The 18,235-nt window shown below is 39.6% G+C and overlaps 1 protein-coding gene across 1 annotated transcript in view; it reads right to left on the bottom strand.

The window, feature by feature from the left end:
- Window positions 1-17,436, bottom strand: part of CC2D2B (coiled-coil and C2 domain containing 2B) — a 95,711-nt gene extending 78,275 nt beyond the window's left edge. Inside the window, exons 1-6 of the mRNA XM_047072658.1 lie at window positions 17,395-17,436; window positions 13,170-13,235; window positions 8,278-8,361; window positions 4,790-4,988; window positions 4,347-4,483; window positions 4,117-4,245 (exon numbers count right to left, since the gene is read on the bottom strand). Of these exons, the coding sequence (XP_046928614.1) occupies window positions 4,117-4,245; window positions 4,347-4,483; window positions 4,790-4,988; window positions 8,278-8,361; window positions 13,170-13,235; window positions 17,395-17,436 (657 nt within the window). The remainder of the gene's footprint in view (window positions 1-4,116; window positions 4,246-4,346; window positions 4,484-4,789; window positions 4,989-8,277; window positions 8,362-13,169; window positions 13,236-17,394) is intronic.
- Between the last annotated feature and the right edge of the window lie 799 nt (window positions 17,437-18,235).

The following is an 18,235-nucleotide window of genomic DNA, read 5'->3' as shown; positions in this document are numbered from 1 at the left end:
AGTATAAAATCTGCGCAAACGCATAAGAGGAATGTTGGAAGAGGGAGTAAAGGGCATAGTCAAATGGTCAGGCAAAACTACTCAGCAAACAGGCAAATAAGGCCTGGGGTAGAGGAATCTGGCAGAGGCAAGAACAAAGACAGGACTTTGGTATTTGGGCAGCTATTACCTGTGCTTCAGTCACCCTCATATTTCTTTTATTCTGGTGAGAAACCCCAAATGAGTCTTGCCTCCAAGGCTAGCTGGGCTGAGTAACAAATGTGGAGAAGATAAAAGGGGAAAGCAGGCAGAAGCATTTGGCTGACACAAATTCCAGAACATTATCTGTTAAGGATGCTACAGAATGAATTTGAATACTCAGTTTAGATGCTTGGTGAAGTGACATTTCCATTTACTTCCAAGTCTAAGAGTCCATGAGATACTGAAATTGTGCTTGGATAAAGCGAGAACACAGGCATTTGAGGAAAAAGGTACTTGTTCAGCCCAGTGGTTTCCAAGTTGGGATTCTGGTGGTTACAAAGGTTAATCTGGATGGTGGTTAATATTTCTCCAAAAATTATACATTTTGCATTTATTTGTTTCATACAATTGTTCGTTCATTCGTTCAGCAAACTATGAGTTGTTTCAAGGATCTCTCTCCCTAAGAAGAATCATCTCAGATAATTATGTCAAAATATCTGTGTTTTATCCTCAGCAATATTTAGATAAAACATATTGTCGCTATAAGGTGTAAATGCTATGCCACATAAGAGCAAAGAACAAGAAGAGATAAAATCTAGGGGTTTTCCCTCTTCCCTCTTTCATTCTTTCATTTTTATTTTTAATGGATATGGATTTTTATAGTAACCAAACTGGAAAAAACAGAAAGATATTGCAATGTTGGGTGTGTATGTGTGTTGGGGATGGAAATCTCATTTAAAAAATGTCAGTAAATGAGTAATATTATAAATTAGGATAGGGCAGAGACATTACCAGTCTCTCATGGTGTGACAGGCACCATGCAAAAAATAGTATTTTCCAAGATTATGGCAGTCAGCTGATGTCTTTCTCTTCTGATGTATACTAGGACTATAAAAGTTGACATCTACTGAGGTTGCATTACAAATAATACAAGCACTCATTGAGTGTCTATTATATGCTAGGCATTTGGATATGTGTTAGCAATTGATTAAAAAAAAAAAAAAGGAAAGAAAATACCACTCTCTTCAGTCAAGCAGGAAAGAGATTAGGTAAACAGAGGATACAGATACAGATTGAACCTTAACAAAACTGCAACCCAGTCTGAAATCAATAAAGTCTCGAACTGGGTTAAGATTTATTATCCCCACTCAATATGCCTAACAAAGCAAAGGACAGAACCTTTCTGAAAAAAAGATATAATCTAGAGCTTTTATAACTTTTCATACATGCTTTGATACAATAAAAAGCCTTTTAAAAAATAGAGTAAAAGTTTAAAAAACAGAGTTAAAGGGAAAATATGTGAAAAAAATGGGAGTATTCTAGAAGAAAACTGGAATATATACATAAGAATCAAATGTCAAAAGAACATTTTAAAGCTAAAATTATACTGAAAATATCTGAAATTAAGAATTCATTAGACAGGTGATTCTGGGAATACCATGGCAATATAGTTTTACATATTCCCAAATCTCTACCTTTAAAACAGGCAGAGACGGATGCCTGGGTGGCTCAGTCAGTTAAGCATCTAACTTCAGCCCAGGTCATGATCTCTCAGTTCGTGGGTTCAAGCCATGCGTCAGGTTCTGTGCTGACAGCTCAGAGCCTGGAGCCTGCTTCAGATTCTGTGGCTGCCTTTCTCTCTGCCCCTCCCCTGCTTGTGCTCTGTCTCTCTCTCTCTCTCTCATGTTTAATGTTTAAATAAACATTAAAAAAATTTTTTTTTTTTAAATTTTTTTTTTTCAACGTTTATTTATTTTTGGGACAGAGAGAGACAGAGCACGAACGGGGGAGGGGCAGAGAGAGAGGGAGACACAGAATCGGAAACAGGCTCCAGGCTCCGAGCCATCAGCCCAGAGCCTGACGCGGGGCTCGAACTCACGGACCGTGAGATCGTGACCTGGCTGAAGTCGGACGCTTAACCGACTGCGCCACCCAGGCGCCCCAAACATTAAAAAATTTTTAAAAAATAATAAAAATAAATAAAACAGGCAGAGAAACTAGATAGCAAAGCTCAAAATCCATGGACAAGATCCATAACAAAACTAGATCTCAAGAATCCTCCGTGAAACCCAAAATACAAGTGGATGGAGACAAACCACTGACAGTAAAAAGACCTGCATGGTATTGGTGATTGTGTGGAAGAGAGGCGCAATGAAGCCACTGAAGGCCCTGATGGCAGGAGAACCCCAAAGGGCCAACAGATATTCACCAGAAAGTACAGCATCCCAACTCGGAAACAGCAGGTAAAATTGGAAGAGGTTTTATCTACTCCAACTGTGGGTGAGTGCAAGGGGTTTTGCTAAGGACTACAGGGGCTTAGAGGCACCTACTTCCTAAGAAGTTTTAGGACAAGTCTTCATACTAAAGAGAAACTGCTAGGAGTGGAATACAAATTGAAAAGGCCGGGGATCACAGAGATTACAGAAAGAGAAGGTACAGAAAAATATCTAGGAAGAGAAACACAGCCAAGAAATTTCAGAAATCCAGCCACTATATTTTTTTAACCCTACACAAGAACAATAGAGTTCTGTGACATTATTAGAAAAAGCTTTCTAGGAAAGCCAAGCCTTTTCTCTAAAAGTTCAGGAAAACTAATTTAATATAAAATGAGTAGTAGAAAAAAGACTCAAGATTAAATCTATAGAAATAAGAATAATGAATAAACAGTAAAATACTATCCCCACTGACAAAGTACAACACAAAAACATCCAGAAACAGATAAAAATAGAAATGTACTTCCAAATGAGCGAAAAGTATTGAGAAAAATTGTATGACATTAAAGAACATAAATTAGAATTAGAAAAATAGAGAAATCAGGTGACAGACGGAAAGTGACAGAAAGAATTAAAAATAAAAAATAATTTAGGGGCACCTGGATGGCTCAGTCAGTTAGGGGTCCAACTTCAGCTGACGTCATGACCTCCCCATCTGTGAGTTCAAACCCTGCACAGATACTGCATGGGATTCTCTCTCTCCCTCTCTCTCTGCCCCTCTCCCCTCAAATAAATAAATAAACATTAACAAAAAAAAAAAAAGAGCAAAGCAACAGAGGGAGTAAAGAATAACACCCTGTAAGTATTTTTAATATTATTTCCACTTTGTATCTACTTATAGCCAAATCTTTTATAGATGGAATAGTTAAGGCAAGTGAATGGGCAACTGAGTCTTGTAAACAGTTCTGATTTAAATTTTTCGGGCCAATTTTTTTATGTTTATTTATTTTTGAGAGAGAGAGTGTGTGCGCATGCCTGTGGGGAAGGAATCAGTGAGAGAGGGAGATAGAGTATCCCAAGCAGGCTTTGCGCTGACAGCACAGAGCCTGATGTGGGGCTTGAACTCACTAACTGTGAGACCATGACCTGAACCGAAGTTGGAAGCTTAACCAACTGAGCTACCCAGGCGCCCCAACCAATTTTTAAATGTAACTATTTCTGTCTAAGTATTTCTTCTCTTAGGTTGATGGACTGCTAATTTTCACAATGTCTTGGAATACATATAAAACTTGTTTCTTTGACTATTATATTCATTTTTAAAATTTAGAACAGAGAAATAAAGCAAAAATAATCCTATGCCCTACAAGAGATAATTATTAACTTTGATATATTTTTCCACTTTTAATATATCTACACATGTATGTGTACACTTAGTCATTCATTGATTCATTTATTCTTTATTCTTATAAAATTAGGATCACATATAACTTTGCATTCTGCTTTTTTCTCACTTGGCATTTTATTTTGAGCATTTCCCCCACATCACTGACTATTCCTCAAAAACATAATTTTCATGACTATTTTACATTTCATCATAGTTTTGCCATTTATTACTAGATTTACTAATATCAATAAGGGGTGAATTAACTCCACAAAGACTTAAGTTACCATTGATACTACAAGAATTCTTTTAACCATCATTACAAATAAACTTGCCGGTTACCTTTCTGTATATGGTCTTTAGTGCTGGATTTAAAGATCCCTTGCTTGTGTTTAGCCTGAAATTCCACGATTGTCTGATGGGTGAAGGTAATGACATAATTTCTCCACTTTCTTCAAACCAACTCTTCCCCTATCAAAAATATTCAAGAAACAGAGTAATAAGATATTTCGCTAAAAACAAACGTCACATGCTCTGAATGAGTGATGTAACTTGGTAGCTGGCGTACTTGCCTCTTCTACGGTAAGTAGGCGATTTTCCATTTTGTTGCAGGTCTTTTTATGGATTTCTGGTTTTCTCTGAATATAGAATCCTTCATCTTCTAAAATGCGTGGCATCATATCTTTTGGCAGTTTACGCTCGTTGGCCACTTCATAACAAAACCTTGATATTACTCTAAAGTCCCAAATCCTAAACTGGTATTGACTAAACAAGAAGCAAAAGGTAATTATCATATCCCCTACCACTAAAGTCTAGCAGGAAGTCTAAATGTATACATACAATGAATGAGCTCTTTTAACCAGTTTCCTTAAAGTCAGAGAAGACATGAGGAACAAATACAGAAAACTTGCTCTAGTTTTAGCTCGGTAGTTTGTATCTATCCAGCATACAAAAAGCTATTATTCTACCATATGATTCATTCATGACTTAAATATTTCATTGTAAGGAATTTTACCTGGAGAATTACTTGGCACAAAAATGTTTGCCTGTTGTTTTCTGATTTGTTCTTGATCAACTTCATATTCAGCAGCTTTTACTTCAAGTAAATCTGGAAAAATGACTTCCTGCATAAAATCTTCACCTTGGTCTTCAGCAAAATTTTGTAAATTATCATCAAGTGAAAAGTGTTTGGGATAGCTGTCATTTACTGATCTCTGTTGAATACCAAGAAGAAAAATAAGTAAATGTGTTGTCCCCAAGATTAATATATAGATAAATGAGATGTATTGGGACCTTGCTGTGAATTGTCTTTCTGATCCATGCCACCTAGTTCAAGTTCGAGCTGAAACTGTTATAATAAAATTTCATTGAACATAGAGGAACTCATTTAAGGCTTAACAATATGCAGTATGATTTTTCTCTATCCCTTCTTTGCAGTTCACAATGAAAGATTACTGGGATAGAACTATAATTCAAGCCCTTCCTCTCTCATGGAGAATGTCTTGAGATACTGGATTATGATATTTCAACCACTGAGAATTCAGTTGTAGGGCAAAGTCCAGAGACATCAGGCCATGCAGTCTTAAATTGCATTTTTTTTCACCATTCAGGAAGGTGACCAGATCACCTTCCTGGTCTTTACTGTGCAGCTCACAGCAGAGCAGGGTCTGTGCTGTTAGGTGTTATGTGACAGGGAGTATGAGGTCAGAAGCATCCACCTAACTTTCCATGCATAAGTGTAGATGGATACACTTGAGTATGGTGTGGTAGAAAAGAGATATCACTGACTCCCCCCGCCCCCCATGTCACAGGAACATGTCTTGCTGATTGTGGTGTGATAGGCAGAACTGTCTGAAAATAACCTTGGACCTCACTTTGGGCTGTCCAGACAATATATTTGGGACCAGGACTCCCCTTTCTCCCAGCAGGAAGAAACTCAACCCCCAACAAAACAGTGGCTTTCTTCTCTTTGTGACAAGGAAGTCATCAGGGCAATGGCTTCTCCAGACAGCTCCTCTCAACAATCCAGACCTAGGAGCACCTGGGTGGCTCAGTTGGTTAAGCATCTGACTTTGGCTCAGGTCATGATCTCACGGTTCATGAGATTGAGTGCCAGGTCAGGCTCTGTGTTGAAATCTCAGTGCCTGGAGCCTGCTTTGGATTCTGTGTCTCCCTCTCTCTCTCTGCCCCTCCCCCACTCGTGCTCTGCCTCTTACTCTCAAAAAAAGATAAATAAATATTGAAAAAAATTTAAATAATCCTAAACCCGGACTCACTGAAGTCCAAGTAGCTGGTCTGCCTCACTGACCTAATTGCTCTCCTGCCTGCCCTCCAAGAAGGAAAGCAGCCATAACCAGAGCACCTGACCCTGGTATACTCTGCTGGCTGGCCTTTCTCTTGTTTTCTCAGAAAAGCTCATTCTTTAACCCATATTGTGAGACTCCAGGACGTCAAATGACTTGGCAGAGCATGCACATGTTTGAAACTTATTCAGCATACGTTGGACCATTCACTGAGTGCCTAATACGTTTCAGGAAGAAAATAAACAAATAGATAAGGGATATAGGTTGGGTGGTGACAAGTATGTTGAGAAACAGAAAAGCAAGATAAGGGGTTAGAGAATACCAGGCCAGGTGGGTGGGGGTACTGACAGAGTTGTCAGACACAGTATCTTAGATTATGTGTCACTTGAACAGAGACCCAAAGGTAGTGAGAGAGAGAGAGAGCATGAGGATAAGGGAAAATCTTCCTACACAAATCAAAGGTAGAAGTCCTTGAGGCAGGAGCATGCTGTGAGGAATAAGAAGGAGGCCAATCTGTCTGGAGTTGGGTGGGAGAAGGGCAGAGAAGTGAGCAATGAGGTCAGAGAGGTACCAAGGGGGCCAGGTCACATAGGCCTTGGAGGACTTGAGGTTTTGTTTTGAGTGACATAGGAAACCATTAGAAGGTGTAAGCGAAAGCATGGTCTTAGATCTTAACAGGATCACTCTGCCCACTGTATGACACAGAAAATAGCCTGTTGAGGTAATAGTGAAAACAGAGGGTGACACTGACAATGATCCAGATGAGAGGTTATGGTGGCTTAGACTAGGGTTGTACCAGTGGGGGTGGTGAAAAGTGGGTCAGATTCTAGGATACTTTGAAGGTAGAACCAATAGGATTTGTGATGAATTGGATGTGAGGTATATTGTCATTTGTTTATTTATCTTCTTCCTGTAACACATTAGGCACTCACTCAGTGAATGTTCCAATGAGTGTTGAATAAATGAGTTTCAAACATGTACATGCTCCGCCAAGTCATCTGACCTCCCAGAGTCTCATAGTATGGGTTAAAGAATGAATTTTTCTGGGAAAATAAAAGAATACCCATATCCATAAAAGAGGATCCAAGGATGACACCAAGGGTCAGCTGAGCAACTGGAAAATGGAATGGCCATTTACAAATATGATTCTATTCATATAAAAGCCCGTGTCCGTGCAAGTATGGGCATAAGAATAGAGAAAGATGTGAAAAATGATAGTGGTTTATCTCAGAGCAGTGGGATTTCCTGTGATTTTCAGTTTCTTCCACATGTTTTCCGAATTTTTAAGAATACTGTACATACTTTCTTTAAACTTTTAAAAGATAAAGCTCTTTTTATTGTAGAAAAAACAACAATAACAAAGAAGGACCGAAAGGACCGGGGCAGGATGCAGAGAAATGGGGGTGGAAGGGAAAGGGAAGTAAATCAGAATGCAAATGGGTGCCCAAGAGGGACTCCTGAAGCCTGAGGGATTAGAAAACAGCTGAGGGGTGTCAAGAGACACTGGGTCCAGTAGTGCTGGGGGAGAGGACCAAGGAAACTGTGCAGAGACTGAAGGCAGAGAGGAGTTAGAGAAAGGGTAGAACAGAAGCAGGCAGGGACAGCGGCGGGGGGATGGACACTCAGGAGATGGGGAAGGACTCGTGAGACTAACTGGTACCGGAGGAGAGGACCACCAGGGAGTAACAGGAGGCTGAGGAGTTTGGAGAGAAGCGGAAGAAGTGCTACAAATTAGAAGAGTCCTGGATCAGACCGGGAGGGAGGGAGAATCAGTTATCCACGGAGAGTAATGGAGATCATGGAGAACAGCGTGGGACACTTGGAGAGAAGGACAGGAACAACAAAAGAAAAAGAAAACACGGGTTTTGGAGGGAAAGCCGGTGCTTCCAGCTCTATTGATGTTTAACCCTCTGTGCCTGAGCTTCCTTGCCTATAAAGTAGAGATTATAGTAACACCTGCCTCACACGATTAGGATGAGGATTGGATGATATGGTCCATATTAAAAATTCAGTACAGCATTGGGCATCCAGTAAGCACTCAATCAATGTTTAGAATTATTATTTTGAACATATTCTTAATTAAAAGAGAAGAAGGTGACTCAGTAATAAAAATTTCATCTCCCATCCAAGCATTTCATTCTATGCCTTTAACAAAGAGTTCATTGTCCTGAGGCACAAGAGGAAGGGGAACAAATCCAACCTGCTCTGAACACCGGCCTGAATCGGAGCCTTTGTCACCACACGGCATGAAAAACCAAAGGCCTTCATCGAATGAGACTTCAGTCTGTGGATTAAACAATGGTAAACCGGTATTCAGGGTGGAAATACTTTTTTCTGCTTCTAAGTGGAAGAAAAACTTTTGTGTAATGTGGTAAACACTAATTATTATCTTAGTCGTGAGCAAGGAGCACCAAGAGTCTGTTTGGTTCATTACGTTTTTTGGTTTTTGTTTTGAAGGTTCTGGTAACTGCAATAAGAAACAGAATGATGTAGAGCCCAGTTCTTCTGCTTCCCAAACTATCTCTTCACTACTAAGAGTACTAATACTAAGAGTATTACCTTACAGTTTGACCAAAATGAAGGCATAGGGCAAACTCTTTTTTCTCCCAGTTTTTGGGTGCTCTGATGTGCTAACACACGAGTACCACCGCAGGGCATCTACAGCCTTTGCGGCTATAGGTAGTTCAAAGTATTAAAAGGGGCATATTCTTAGTTATAAGTTTGCTGATAAATAAGCTCTCATTTTTCAATACTGTCAAGTCTGAATCTTTTAAATGTAAATCACCATTTCTTTCTCACACACATATTAAAATGAACTGTTTGCAGGGAGATTTGGGAGAGGAATTAATTCCATAATAAAAAATAAAACTCAGGGGCGCCTGGGTGGCTCAGTCAGTTAAAGGATCTGACTTCACTTCGGCTCAGGTCATGATCTCACAGTAGTCATGAGGTGGAGCCCTGCATTGGGCTCCCTGCTGTCAGCACAGAGTCTGCTACAGATCCTCTGTCTCTCTCTCTTTTCCCCTCCCCCACTGGTGCCCGTGATCTCTCTCTCTCTCTCTCTCTCTTTCTGTCAAAACTAAATAAACATTAAAAAAAAAGTAAAACTCATAGTTACTAGAAGCCAAATAATTTTAAAATATGTAAAATACAAAGTTTACTTTATACCTTGTTCGTATCTACAATGCAACTGTCACATTAACTTTAAAAGTTATTCACCCTGGGGCTCCTGGGTGGCTCAGTCAGTTCAGCATCAGACTCTTGATTTCAGCTCAGGTCATGATCTCACAGTTCATGAGACCGAGCCCCACATTCAGGCTCTGTACTGACAGCGCAAAGCCTGCTTGGGATTCTCTCTCTCTATCTCTCTCTCCCCCGTCAAAATAAATAAATAAACTTTAAAATAAAAAATAAAAAATTCACCCTGCAACAATGCTGCATATCTAAATTGTCAGTATACACTTTACTTCCCTTCATCTCTGCTCATTGCAAAACCACTTGCTAAAATCCTCAACTTCCTGAGCAGATATTTCTATCTAGTGGTTGGTATGGAGAGTCTTAGAAGCCAATTTCTCCTCCTTTGAATGCATAATTCTGTAAGTTAACTAAAAATCGTTAAATCATACACTTAAAATGAGTGAATTTTTGCAACATAAAGTATATCTCAATAAAGCTGTTTTAAAAAGTGTAAAGAGGGAGGGGTTAAGATGGGGGACCCTGGACTTTCCTTGTGCCTCAAACACAGCTGTGTTGTGGTCAGATCACTTGGAACACCTAGGAAATCGACCTGCCCACTGGCAGAAGGATCTCCACAGTTGGAGGGAGACAGCGTGGTAGGTGTGAGGTGCATGGAAGCGAATTGGGGGAGAGAAAAACAGTGGCGCCACGGAGGGGAGGGAACCCTTTCCATGGAGAGACCAAAGGGAGAGAAAGAGAGAGAGACTGAGAAAGTGTGGCATCAATTTCTCACAAAAGGAAAACCTCTCTGGATCACAGACTGGGGAGCAAAAAGTGCTGAGTTCCACAGGGTTGTTTGTCTGTCTGTCAGTGTGTTTGTTTTTCCACAGGGTTTTTTTTTTTTTTTCCACAAACTTCAATTGGAGCTCAAACTCTGAGGTTTTGGAAGTGTGCAACTTTCTCTGGAGCAGAGCTGTGACATGTGCTCCTGGGGAGGAGGGAGCTATCCCCTGAGTGCATAGTGTGGTACAGAGATCTCTGGGGCACATTGTGAGAGAACATTCCCTTTCCTGGAGTACTTTTGGAAGAGGGTTTATTGCCTCCCCAAGGACAAAAGACCCTAAGGGTGCCAGCCAAAGACCTTTCATCAACAGGTCACAGAGGTGCACCCAGGGGGATATAACCTTTGCTACTTTTAGCAGTGCTACTCCATAGATTCTGTGCACTGTGCAGGCGGGGGGCTGTTTTTCAGGGACAGAGGGTGTCAGACACCGTGTGGAGAAGCTCTACTCTGGAGGAGGGGAATGGATCCACGTGGTGTCAGGTCCTTTAAGACTTTGGGTTTTGAGCATTTGACAAAATACAGCATCCTTTCTTGATAAAAACCCTCAAGAAAGTCAGGATAGAAGGTATCCTAAGATACCTAGGAATAAACCTAACCAAAGAGGTAAAAGATCTGTATGCTGAAAACTATACAAACTTACGAAAGAAATTGAAGAAGTAATAGAGAATCACTCCATGGATTGGAAGAACAAATATTGTTAAAATGTCTATACTACCCAAAGCAATCTACGTGTTCAATGCAATTCCTATCAAAATAACATCAGCATTTTTTTAACATTTATTTATTTTTGAGAGAGAGAGAGAGTGAGAGGGAGCAGGGGAGGGGCAAAGAGAGGGAGAGAGAAGATCTGAAGCAGGTGCTGCGCTATCAGCTAAGAGCCCAACACGGAGCTCAAATAATGAACCATGAGATCATGACCTGACCTGAGCCAAAGTTGGACACTTAACTGACTGAGCCACTCAGGCGCCCCAACACCAGCATTCTTCACAGAGCTAGAAAAAGCAATTCCGAAATTTGTACAGAACCTGAAAAGACTCCAAATAGCCCAAATAATGTTGAAAAAGAAAAGCAAAGCTGGAGGTATCACAATTCTAGACTTCAAGCTGTATTACAAAGCTGTAATCATCAAGACAGGATGGTACTGGCACAAAAACACATACATCAATGGAACAGAATAGGGAACCAAGAAATGGACCCACAAACATATGGCCAACTAATCTTTGACACAGCAGGAAAGAATATCCAATGGAAAAAAAAAGACAGTTTCTTCAGCAAATGGTGCTGGGAAAAGTGGACAGTGACATGCAGAAGAATGAACCTGGACCACTTTCTTACACCACAGACAAAAATAAACTCAAAATGGATGAAAGACCTAGCTGTGGGACAGGAAGCCATCAAAATCCTAGAGGAGAAAACAGGCAACAACCTCTTGGATCTCAGCCGCAGCAAATTCTTATTAGACATATATCCAGAGGCAAGGGAAACAAAGCAAAAATGAACTATTGAGATCTCATCAAGATAAAAAGTTTGCACAGCAAAGGAAACAATCAGCAAAACTAAAAGGTAACTGATGGAATGGGAGAAAGTATTTGCAAATGACATATTGGTTAAAGGGTTAGTATCAAAAATCTATAAAGAATTTATCAAACTCAACACCCAAAGAACAAATAATCCAGTGAAGAAATGGGCAAAAGACATGAATACACACTTTTCCAAAGAAGACATCCAGCTGGCTAACAGACACATGAAAAAATGCTCAACATCATTCATTATCAGGGAATTACAACTCAAAATCACAATGAGGTACCATCTCACAGGTGTCAGGATGCCTAAAATTAATAATTCAAGCAGCAGCAGATGTCCGTGACGATGCGGAGAAAGGGGAACACTCTTACACTGTTGGTGGAAATGCAAACCGGTGCAGCCAGTCTGCAAAACAGTATGAAGTTTCCTCAAAAAAATTAAAAATAGAACTACCCTATGACCCAGCAATTGCACTATTAGGAATTTATCCAAAGGATACAAAAATGCTGATTCGAAGGGGCACATGCACCCTAATGTTTACAGCAGTGCTATCAACAATAGCCAAATTATGGAAAGAGCCCAAATGTCCATCAACTGATGCATGGATAAAGAAGATGTGGTATGGGGCGCCTGGGTGGCTCAGTCAGTTAAGCGTCTGACTTTGGCTCAGGTCATGATCTCACAGTTCGTGGGTTCGAGCCCTGCGTTGGGCTCTGTGCTGACAGCTGAGAGCCTGGAGCCTGCTTCAGATTCTGTGTCTCCCTCTCTCTCTGCCCTTCCCCAGCTCGCACTCTGTCTCTCTCTTTCTCAAAAATAAATAAACATTAAAAAAAATTTTTTTTAAAGAAGGATGTGGTATATATATATAATTGAGTATTACTGGTCGATCAAAAAGAATGAAATCTTGCTATTTGCAACAATGTGGATGGAAGTAGAATGTATTATGCTAAGTGAAATAAGTCAGTCAGAGAAAGACAAGTATCATGATTTTACTCATATGTGGAATTTAAGAAACAAAACAGATGAACATAGGGGAAGGGAAGGAAAATAAGATTAAAAACAGAGGGAGGCAAACCATAAGAGACTCTTAAATACAAAGAACAAACTGAAGGTTGCTGGAAGGGAGGTGGTGGGGATGGGATAAATGGATGATGGGCATTAAGGAGGTCACTTGTTGGGATGAGCACTGGGTGTTATATGGAAGCGATGAATCACTGGGTTCTACTCCTGAAACCAATACTACACCGTATGTTAACTAACTGGAATTTAAATTTAAAAAAAAAGTAAAAACAGGGCACCTGGGTGGCTCAGTTGGTTGCGTGTCTGTCTCTTGATTTCAGCTCAGGTCATGATCCCAGGATTGTGGGATTGAACCCAGCATCTGGCTCCACTCTGAGCATGGAGCCTGCTCAAGATTTTCTCTCTCTCTCTCTCTCTCTCTCTCTCTCTCTCTGTCTCTCTCTCCCTCCCTCCCTCTGCCCCTCTTCCCTGCTTGCACTCTCTCTTTCTCTCTCAAATTAAAAAAAAGTGTAAGAAAATTTATTTACCTTAGGCCATTGATATATCTTATCATCAATGAGTAGGTGAGTTAAAGATTTTTCGCCTTGGTTAATCTGAAACACAACATAAATAAGTGGTATGGAAAAGTTAATCTTCATAAGTACGGCCACAATTGTGCTCATAAGTCTTTTGTCCAAAGGGATAAAAATCAAATTTTCTCAATGTTTTTCTTATTTTTTTCATTTTTTTTTCTTTTAACAAGCACATACATGTTTTCCCTTGAGACGTCATCTAGCATGACCAACTCAACTTTTCTTGGCTTTAGGTTTGAAGAAAAAAAGCATGGAAAAGAACTTGAAGATGTTGGGATTTAAGGAGCTATATATTAAGGCTGAATTTTCACTCTTTTTTGACAAAGAAAAGTTTATTATGATGCATATTGCAGTAGACAGTAAATCTGAAAATAGGAAAGAAAAAAGAAGCATTACCTGAACATTTTTTAGTTTTTCTCTTACTTTGCCTCTCGACATTTCTATTACGTTTTGATTTTCTTCTGCATCTAAATCTACCAAGAAGTCAACATAATAACATAGAGTTCATAACACTTCCTTATAACATAATTAAATAGCAATAGTGGCAAAAGTACTTACTAAATAGCTAAACTGCATGTATTTCTAAAGATTATGACAATTATGAAGACTCGGTCATTGCCCCATGTGAGCTCAGAACCTAAGACCATGGCTGTTGTCCCTTCCCTCTTTTTCAATCTGGACTAAAAACAGGATGGAATTTTGTTTCTTTTTGTGACTCTTCCCCTAGCTCCTGTATCCTCAGCTATCGGCTAGAGTTTTTCTTTGTAGTCAGGCAAAAAAAGAAAAAAAAAAAGCAGGCTCAGATAAGCATGAGAATAGTCATATTCTATACAAACTGTCCCGCAGAATATACAAATAACAAAGCAAGGTTATTTCAATCTGATTAAACTGGAGAAAAAGGAATCTGAAAGGAAGAGAGATAAGTTTCTAGGTACCCATTTTAACTACTACTGTCGGTTCTGTAAAGTCAATATAATACTACCAACCCCCCACTTCTGCCAGCTCTTAGGGATATGAAACATAGGGTATAAAGAAGATTCCAGTGTTGTGTGCACTCCAACCCATGTGTAATTTTCTGCTTATCCACCCGACAATCCACCAGTTGGCCTGAGAAGGACAGGGGTTGTGCTGTCCTATGTACCTTAGAAAATGGAGGGCCTATTGGTTATTTGACCTAGCATTTGTCTTTTTCTTCTCCTTTGAGTACTCAAAGGTTGCACAGAGGCTGGTGGAAATAAAGGCTAAGTATAAAGCTAAATCACTGTATGTCATGAGAATCTTACTGCAGTATTCCTTGGTAAATTTAAAAATTGCTGGTTGGTTTTATACTCTACTCCCAGAACTTAGAACGGCAGATGCCACCAAGTAGGTGCTCAATAAATGTTTGATGGATGGATGACCAGGGTTCAACCATATTTATCTGTGTTTCTCCCTGAGCTCTACACCTTCCCGAAGCAGGTTCTGTATCTACGTATCTTTACGGTCTAACAGTCTCAAGCACTAGTGGCTTCTCCACGTTTGTGAAAAGGGTTAGAAAACAAAACTTGGCTTTATTACACATATTTACTATGTATTTTCTTATGCCCATCTTGCATTATCCAGGTAGTTTCGTTTCTGTTTGAACCCATCTCTTAAGAAACTTGGGTTCCCAGCTGAAGCCTGAGAATTAGATGTAGATGTACATCTTTAAAAAACAGAAACCAACAGTATCAGAGTGGTGGTATACTTATTGAGAAGCTTTTTGGAGATGCTTGTCTATATTTTCTTCTGTACTGTTATCTTCTGGCATCTGCAAAGAAGTTGAGGTGGGGGGTTACCTTGCATCTTTTTGTTTTATCTTTTCATGTGGTCATCAGCCCTTTGAAAGTCATCACCTTTAGTATGCCAAGTCTTATTCTTTGCCTGTTTTCTTAAATTTCACCTTTTTATCAACTGATATGAGCTCTTTAAATATGGTGGATTTTAAATTAAGAAACTGCATTCTGTAATATCCAAAAGGACGTTTTTTTTTTTAATTTTTTTTTTCAACGTTTATTTATTTTTGGGGCAGAGAGAGACAGAGCATGAACGGGGGAGGGGCAGAGAGAGAGGGAGACACAGAATCGGAAACAGGCTCCAGGCTCTGAGCCATCAGCCCAGAGCCTGACGCGGGGCTCGAACTCACAGACCGCGAGATCGTGACCTGGCTGAAGTCGGACGCTCAACCGACTGCGCCACCCAGGCGCCCCCAAAAGGACGTTTTAATGATAAAATCCAATGGGTAAGTTCTTAGTGTTCACGTATTGCCAACTTCACATATCTTTTAGGAGGGTCAAATAAGATCAGACATATGAAAATACTTTGAAACCCAACACTATCAGTGTTAGCTATTCTTTGATTACTCTATAGCATCTGATGATGTTGGGCACCTTTATTTTCTGAAAACTTTGTATGTCACTGTTCTCCACTCTTCTACCTCTCTGGTGCCTTACCCGTGTATTCTTCAATGGTCACACTTCTCTTCATAGCTTAAATGTGGGCATATTCCAAGGCCTCAGAGAATGTGTGCACGCATTCCCAGGGCTTCCCAAATCTCTGTCCAATCTTGACTGCTATCCTGAATATCATATTTCTAGCTGCCTACTGGTTTTTCTGATTGAATATCTTACCATTATCAAAAACTCAATATGTTCAAATGAGCTTTTATTTCTTTTACAGTTTTTTAGGCCTTAATATTCTGAAGTTACACCATACTAGCAATGTTAAGTCTTTTTTTAGGACAAGATAGATTATGAGTTTGTTTTTCATTTCAAGTTTAAGAAATACAATGGCAAAAGACTCCTTAAATTACAACTAAAATAAAAGACGTTATCACAGTAAGAGCCTCGTCTACAGAGTTTCTGAAAGAACTTCAAAATCTACCAGTGCTTCCTGGACCACACTTAAGAACTATTGAGGGGTGCTTGCGTGGCTCAGTCAGTTAAGCGTCTGACTTCGGCTAAGCGTCTGACTTTGGCTCAGGTCATGATCTCACAGTTTGTGAATTCGAGCCCCGCTTCAGGCTCTGGCTGAAGGCTCAGAGCCTGGAGCCTGTTTGGTATTCTGGGTCTCCCTCTCTCTCTGCCCCTCCCCTGCTTGCACTCTGTCTCTCCCTCTCTCTTTCAAAAATAAACATTAAAAAAAAATTTTTTTAAAGAACTACTGAATGAGTCCAACATAAACTAAGATGTTCTGTTTTTATTAAACCTTTAGTATCTTCCTCAACACAATTAAAAATACCTAATTCTACTCTTGACCAAGGAACAGCAACCCTTCAAGGTGGGATGGAATATTAACCCTGGCAAGTGACTGATAGAGGTCTCCCTTTAATTCCTAATAAACTCATCCAGCATTTCAGGGTTCTGCACATTTCTCTAACTTCCCTCTAGAAGGCAGGGATAAAACAGGAATCTTAACTGAAGTTACTCCAAAAGACATGTAGATATTGGTCCTATATATGTTTAATCCACCAACTAAAAAAAGAAAACTTTTTTTTTTTTTTTTTTGAGCAAAGCAGCAATGGACTGCTGGCTGAGAAAACAGGTAATTGAATTAACATTTATATAAGAGAATAAATAAATAAACAAATAAATACTTCACCTCTAATACTATTGTACAATTAACTGACCAAAGAGTACAATTCATTCTTAAGTTTATTATTTTTTTAACATATGAACTATGGTGTCTCTCAATTGGATAAGGGCCCCCAAATGTGGGGTGACCATCCGGAAAAAGCCAGTGATGCAGAAAGTGAAAGAATTCACTTGGGGCAGAACAAAGGAGCTAGAAGTTTACTGACTCCCCACAAGGAGGAGGCGTACAAGACAGTAGAGGAGAGGCTGTCTGCCACGAGGCAGTGGGAGGGGGCTGTTTTTAAAGAGGGAAGGTGAAGAGGTGGGGCAATGAATGGAATTTCCCTTTTAGTAACTGTGCCTGGTTGTAAGTAGCCCTTCAGCTAAGGCCTCTGGATATTTTGAGGCCGGTGGCCTGATGGGCCTGTCTGTGTTTCATTGCTCAAGCCTATTTGCCTGAAAGTGGTCTCCACATGAACTATATAACTTGAATATAGAACCAAATATATCACATTGTTCAGGATTATCCTACATTTATAATTGAGCTATTAGTATAATCAAGATCCTTATAAACTCCATCAATCCCTTACCTTTTTTTCCATATCTTCTCTCCTCTTTGAGATCTTTTTCATGATGGTTCTTTCATTTCTACTTTCTAAATAAATAAGAAAATAGTCTTAAGGATGACATATTACTGAAAGTATGATGTGATATTTAAAAGTATGCTACTTAAATTTAACTAGAAACTAAACAAAGAAATATGCCATCACTTTTAATATGCAGTAAAAATGCTGGTTAATGTAATAAGATATGTAAAAGAAGAGGTATAACTATCAGTAAAGAGAAGACAAAGTTATCATTGTTTGTAGAGGATAGGTTTTTATATGTAGAAAACCCAGGACACTCAATCAAAAAGTTTAGACACAATTAGGGGCGCCTGGGTGGCGCAGTCGGTTAAGCGTCCGACTTCAGCCAGGTCACGATCTCGCGGTCCGTGAGTTCGAGCCCCGCGTCGGGCTCTGGGCTGATAGCTCAGAGCCTGGAGCCTGTTTCTGATTCTGTGTCTCCCTCTCTCTCTGCCCCTCCCCCGTTCATGCTCTGTCTCTCTCTGTCCCAAAAATAAATAAACGTTGAAAAAAAAATTAAAAAAAAAAAGTTTAGACACAATTAGAAAGTTAAGTGGCAGAATATAAGATCATGTATATAAAAGTTAATAGCTTCCCTATATATTATATGACAGAAAAAAACACTTTCATAATAGCAATACAAAAACATTTTCATAATACCTAGGAATAACTTCAATTAAAATATGTGGGAACCCTCCCAAACTATAAAACTTTAGTGAGAAAAAATATCTGATTAAACATGGAGATATTCACCAGAGGCAGGGAGATTGGTTAAGAGGCCATTATAATAGTGGAGGTGAGAGAT

This window comes from Lynx rufus, unplaced genomic scaffold (genome assembly GCF_022079265.1).
Source record: "Lynx rufus isolate CCGP_SWC_20201006 ecotype Redwood Valley unplaced genomic scaffold, mLynRuf1.p SCAF_11, whole genome shotgun sequence".
NCBI lineage: Eukaryota > Metazoa > Chordata > Mammalia > Carnivora > Felidae > Lynx > Lynx rufus.
Note: the sequence above shows the minus strand (reverse complement) of the source record. Positions and strands in the feature narration are given on the sequence as shown.